Source organism: Letharia lupina (assembly GCF_014066315.1).
Source record: "Letharia lupina isolate WasteWater1 chromosome Unknown contig_12, whole genome shotgun sequence".
Lineage (NCBI taxonomy): Eukaryota > Fungi > Ascomycota > Lecanoromycetes > Lecanorales > Parmeliaceae > Letharia > Letharia lupina.
The window spans coordinates 1,960,060-1,966,187 of record NW_023502981.1 but is presented as its reverse complement, the minus strand read 5'-3'; the positions used below and the strand labels follow the sequence as shown (position 1 = coordinate 1,966,187).

Below are 6,128 nucleotides of genomic sequence, written 5' to 3'. Positions count from 1 at the left end.
TAGTAATAAAGCTTCTTAATCATAGAGCCAATCCCGTTCTAGTCGATAATTTCTATGATAATTCTCTCTAAGCTGCAATTTTAGCAGGCCACCACCAAATCGCTCAGCTACTTTTAGATCGAGGTGCGAATATCAACGCCTAACCTGGAAATATATAATATATCTTAGAAGTTCGTTTATGAAGTACTGTATTGGCCGCTAGAATTCATCTTACGAATTATAACATAATCGGTTTACTACTTAATAAAGGCGCTCGTATAAACTTAGAGTACGCTATATATCCTCTCGCCCTCTACGTAGCCGTAGAAGTAGGCAACGCGGCTCTTATTCCTAGGTTTCTTTCCTCTAGTACTAAATTAGAAGCCCAATTTAGAGGCAAACCAGCGCTTTATACTACAATCAACGGAGGTTATTTAATAACAATATGATAACTTTTGGAATCTAATATCGACGCCAATCACTGCGTCTTAGACTACAGTCATCGCACCACACTTCTAGACGCAGCCATCGAGCAAGAAGATAACGAAATCCTAAGACTACTAATTGACTTCGGTGCAGATATCAATGCAGTGAGTGAATCCGCCAATTGGCCTAAACCACCTCTCTATAGAGCAATAGAAAAAGGTCGCCTTGATATAATACGCATTCTCCTCGAGCGCGGCGTAAATTACAACTGGCGAGACAGCGATTTAATAGGTTAAACTGCATTACACCTTGCAGCTCGCGGCCATCCCGATATTCTACACCTATTATGCGATAATCAACGCGTTAACCTGAACTTACGGCTCTCCAACGGTGATATCCCCATACATTCTACTGCATAGAAGGAGAGCGTGAAATACATTAAGATTCTACTCGCTCACAACGTGGACATCAATACACGCAATAACTATAAATGAACACCGTTATATTAAGCGGCAGAATAGAGCCATATTAACGCTATGGATGTGTTATTAAAATATAGGACGAGGATTAATATTAAGGAGAAGGAAAGCCAGATAACGCCGCTAGATCATGCGAAGATACAGTTAAAGAAGTTATCTAATCATAGAGATTTTTAAAAAATTGTCGAGGCTTTAGAGCAGAAAGCCCTTCAACTTGGAATCCAGGTCGTTTCTAAAAGATAATTAGTATTTTCATATTTCTTTTCCTTTGTGCGAACGTCGTACATCTACCTAGCTTTATGAGACCTATTGAGAATTCTTTATGCAGCAGTGGCCCATAACAGAAGGAGACGCGAGGAGAGGCGGAATTGCATGCTGGTTGTGTATCGTAAACCAGCACCCAGTATCGAGCAGCGGAGATGTTTAGATAGCAGCCCCGGTCATACGCGCAAATGGAGCAGAGAATGGCGCAATGGGGACACGATTGCAAATTGCAAATCAAATAGACATACGCATCGACTACGGGCTGAAGGGCAATCGCAGACGAGGAACATGTGATATTTGAACTACAAAAGGAAATAAAAACTTTCATATATTCCCAGGCCTTCGATGCCCATACGTACGTACGTACTTAACGAAAATCCAGGGGAGAAAGGTATTAATTGATGATAGTATAGCTAATGGAGGATAGAATGGTACGCTAACAGTAGTTGTAGTGTACCCAGTATAAAAGTTCGATGTCAACAGAGGTCTCTGACACCGCTAAAAGCATGAATTATTGAAAGGAGTAAAGCCTGTTCAAGTCCCCACACGACACTTCTCAAGCCTTCCATTCCCCTCACAATCATACCGCCTTTCGAACTTGCTCCATCCCATTCACAGACACACTCTCTCATAATGACTCAAACCCCACATGACATCCCACTATAGCCGCTCAGATAATAGTACAATTCTTGCTCTCCCAACCATCTACAGCCAGTGCGTCAACATCAGGAATATCCGCTAAACCTACCCGTCGAAAATAGGCTTCTTACCCCATGACAGGTCTTAGTAATAGAGCGTAGAAAACGGATAATTCGTCTTCCCCGGACTTTGAGGTATATTTTGTAATCTGAAGCATGGAGACTTCGTCTAAGATTGCTGCGTCCCAGCTATGCGATACTTCCTTATCTTCCTCCTCGAGTTCTAGTGTGCTTAAGCTTTTCTCGCTCCTAGATAATACATCATACTCTAGTAAAAGATTCTCTAATAATGGCCTAGCATCTGACTCTTCAGCATCAGGCTCGTCTACTTACCCATCCAACGTTCCACTACTCTCGCTCTCGCTCTCGTCTTCTACATCTTCGTCAAAGCTACATATAAGTTAATCTCGACCATCAGGCTCGCGCCGACCCCAGGGTCGAAGATTACCGTGAGACATCGGCTTCCGCCAAAATATGACAAAGTACGTTAGCGTCTTACCGCGCCAAAGCCTGTAAGGAAGCCACCGGCCTTTAACTCGAAGGCTTCCTGATAACAGACGCCCGTAGGGATCTCCGTCGACCAACTGAACATCCATCTCAAGTAATTCAGCCTCGCGATATACAGCCTCGTGATTTTTGGGACCAAAGTACAGGTCAAAAACGAGGTCGATGTTCTAGCCCCAATCCATATTTATGTCCAGCGAGGCCCAGCTCCAAGACGATGCACGGTAGTTCCTTGGTAACAATCCGCGACAGCTCACGTTCCACAACAGCCCTAAGTGAAAATCTTCTACCCAAATCCCCGCTTTATAAGTCATCTTGCTCTATTGGCTAATTTCTCTAGCCAATCCCGAAATTGCTGCAAATCGATCGTCTTCGAAAGTCAAATATCTTTTATAGTACTCTATCAGTATCTGATACCATCGAAAGAGCGGATCGTAGTATTTGGCCATTGTCGGATATCTCACGACTATCGAATCTTTGCGGCTGCATTCTAATCACAGGAAGAAACGCTTGATAGTCGAGAATATATCGGCGTCGAAAGTTCCACGAGGTGTAATGTCGGACTCTGTGACGCTGTACTTCTGACATTTGAAAATAATTTATTACTCGGCGTAATACAGCGTCCTCGGTGATAAGAGATTTTCTTATAAGGTCCAGCCACGAGTGTTCAGAGGAGCACTATCGTTCTAATAACCGGGAAGATGAACATATTTCCGGACATAAACGTAGACTGGTTCTAATGCCAAACTTGTATAAAAAGGAATTCTAATTGATTTCGAGTCTCGTGGCCTAGTCGTGTCCAAGAAGCCTTCGTGATCCCCTGTGAGATTATCTGTAGCAACAGTGAGTATTGTATTTTTGTAATAGTGCTGCATTTGGCTCGATTCGCGTGCCCAATCCTCCTTCGAGTCCTGGAGAATGCATAAGGAATCAATCCAAAGGTACTGATACCCAAGTCTTCTGGTAACTAGAATACCATCACGAAACGTTGCAGGAATAGCTTCAAGTGTCATTCCTTGCTGCCTTTCGGCTATACTTCTCGACTCCATCACAAAGCGAGCCTCTCGACCCCAACAGTGGCTCAGGGCAACCCAAATGCCCTGTTCATGGTATGTAACGTAAAGCTTTGGCGGATATGACTCGTCTCCAACATCAAGGACTCGGGTCGGAAGCGTGCATATCGCGCTTGGACATGAGTCGCTGTGGGTTTTTACGCATTGATCAAGCCACGTTCGAGCTAATAACACACATTTTTCGGAGAGTGCGTTACTTTGAAAAGGTCTGCCACTAACAACATACTTCCCTTCAAGCGCAGAATCTATACAAGGACATTAGAATATTCATCGAGCGCAGCCGGTAAGAATGAGATTGGATCTGGCCATTACCTTCCTCAATAAAAATCCCCATCTCGACACACCAATTACTTGGGCGCTGGAAGAAAAGAATAACAGCACTACCACGATAATCTTCTTGTGGCCCCTCGAACCAGTTCCATACACAGACAAATATCATATCATCAGCAGCTGCTTACTGCTATTTTTCATTGCTCTTATCTTGGATTGCAAGACAGAGCTTACAACCTGCCAGAGCTTCACTCTCCAGACTCTTAAACGTTTGCAAAGGGGCACCACCGAATTCGGGGGAGCACAAAGCCTTGTCGAAGTCGACTAACATGCATGCTCTACACAACATATTCTACACCTAGCGTTAATATATTAAGCATACTTAACCGGTTGACATACTCACATATTATACTCTATAGCAATTCACCGCTAGTAAGAATCTTAATACCGCGACTAATACTATACGCGCGACATGACTAATGATATCTCTTTCATCTTCTATTCTCGCTATCTTCATCGTTAGCCTCAATTTCAGACCTATCACTTAGTAGGCTTTTTAGTCTACGCAAAATCATTAATAAGGTTATAGAAGCCCATATAGCTGTTCAAGCCCCTAGAGATATTCACAAAGACTTATAAAAATGTCGTCGTAGCAAAAGTCATGCCTAGAGGGACATATCACGCTTCGAAACTAATTAAACCCATCTTCTTTACTACGTTAGTTTAAGCTACTGATCAGAACAAAACGACTATTCCTATTAGAGATTCTAATATTATCGCGATCTTTAGAAAATTGTCGTGGCAAGAATTAATTTTCTCTCGCAACGCGACTTAACTAACTCACAGATTAGACCTCAACAACTTAATCTAAACTTTTCGCCCTCTTTTCATAATTTTATCAAGTTCTCTCGTATCGTCCTCTTCCGAAAATGCTTGGCAAGAGTCTTACGATTAATAGGTTTTTATCTTAAGAGACTTGTATTGCCTAATACGACTATTAAATCTTTCTTATAAGCCTTCATTTCCGACATGATTTAAAATGACGGAACGAAGTACTATATCGAATAAGACGGCGTATCTTTTTGGACCTCGACGACAATGCACCCGCCGAGCTGCCCGGGATCGGAGAACAAGTCACCTAGCAGGCCTTTCGTGAAAGATACACATTCTCTTCATGAGGTCATTCTCTCTCTCCGAGAAAAAAATCTCGATTTTCGTGTAAAAAAAAACCAGCGAATTACACTGTCCGCCATTTTCTCCATACAAGACCCCAACTCCCATCGTTGTGTCCAGACCAAAATTCTCCATCCAAAACATGGCCCTTCCACCTAATAGCTTCTTCGTCACAACAGACATCGCGCATGAATCCTCCCTCCTCGAGGCCTTTGTCGGAGAGAAGCTCCTCCGTCTCTACAAGATCGACATCCCCATATTCGCAAGCGGCGTAATAAATAACAGCGCCGACATGGGACCAGCCACAGTCCCTGACGAGGTGGTTGCCATTTTGATCATGCAACAAGAAATGCCACCTGTTATTTACACGCACAAAAACGACTCGGGGTTCTTCGTGACGGAAGGATTGAGTGGCAGGCCCCAGCAGTCCTTCGTGCTGCTTGTGAACTGTGGGTACAGTCAAGGATGTACTATCGAAGGGAAGGTGCAGGTCCGACTCTTTCACCCGGCGAATACCATCGCACGGGAAACCTTCTTGCGACATAAATTTTACGAAGCCTTAAGTGTTAAGCTTTAGGGCCTTGGAAACACAGGTCGCCGAAGAAAATCGAGCATGAAGGCCGGTATATGCATCATTGCTCTCGGAGACGTGGGACTAGTAGATATCGTATAATAATTCTGGAGTATATCTCTTAAAGCTCTGTCCCAACAAGTCATTGAAGAAGGGCAAATTACCAAATCATACCTCGAAAGTATAAATCCTTATCGAATTATATCTCTATATTAAATTACACTTAAATATAAGATATAATTCGATAATTTGCTAGTACTTAAAGTATAATTTAATAAGTTATTAAAATAGTCTTAAACTACGAAGAAGATAATCCGCGATCTAGCCTATCTAACCATAGAAGTAAGAGATTTTCTCCAACCGTATTTGATAAGAATTCTATCAGTCTGAAAACATTAGATGAAAGTCGAGTGGGGGCAATTTCGACTGCTCGAAGGCCAAATTACACCCTACGCTTCAAGGTTTACGAGTTTCATATTAGCAGCGACCCCCACGGAGGCCCTACGAAGGCCCTACGAAGGCTCTGCGAAGGCCCTACGAGGGTAAATATTCAGGTTCAAATAAGGGTATTCTGGCTATTAAGCGTACTATTGTAAACACTATTATTAGTAACTCAGCTAAAAAGGCTGGTCTCGAAGATATCTACGCTTAACAGCCAGAACACTCCTATTTAGATCTAAATATTTGCCCT

The 6,128-nt window shown here is 42.8% G+C and overlaps 1 protein-coding gene across 1 annotated transcript; it reads left to right on the top strand.

Moving 5' to 3' along the window:
- Positions 1–5,008: 5,008 nt before the first annotated feature.
- Positions 5,009–5,443, top strand: HO133_001547 (uncharacterized protein; the record flags this gene model as incomplete). Its single annotated transcript, XM_037292477.1, has 1 exon — positions 5,009–5,443. The coding sequence occupies one exon, from the start codon at positions 5,009–5,011 to the stop codon at positions 5,441–5,443; it is 435 nt and encodes a 144-aa protein (XP_037151896.1).
- Between the last annotated feature and the right edge of the window lie 685 nt (positions 5,444–6,128).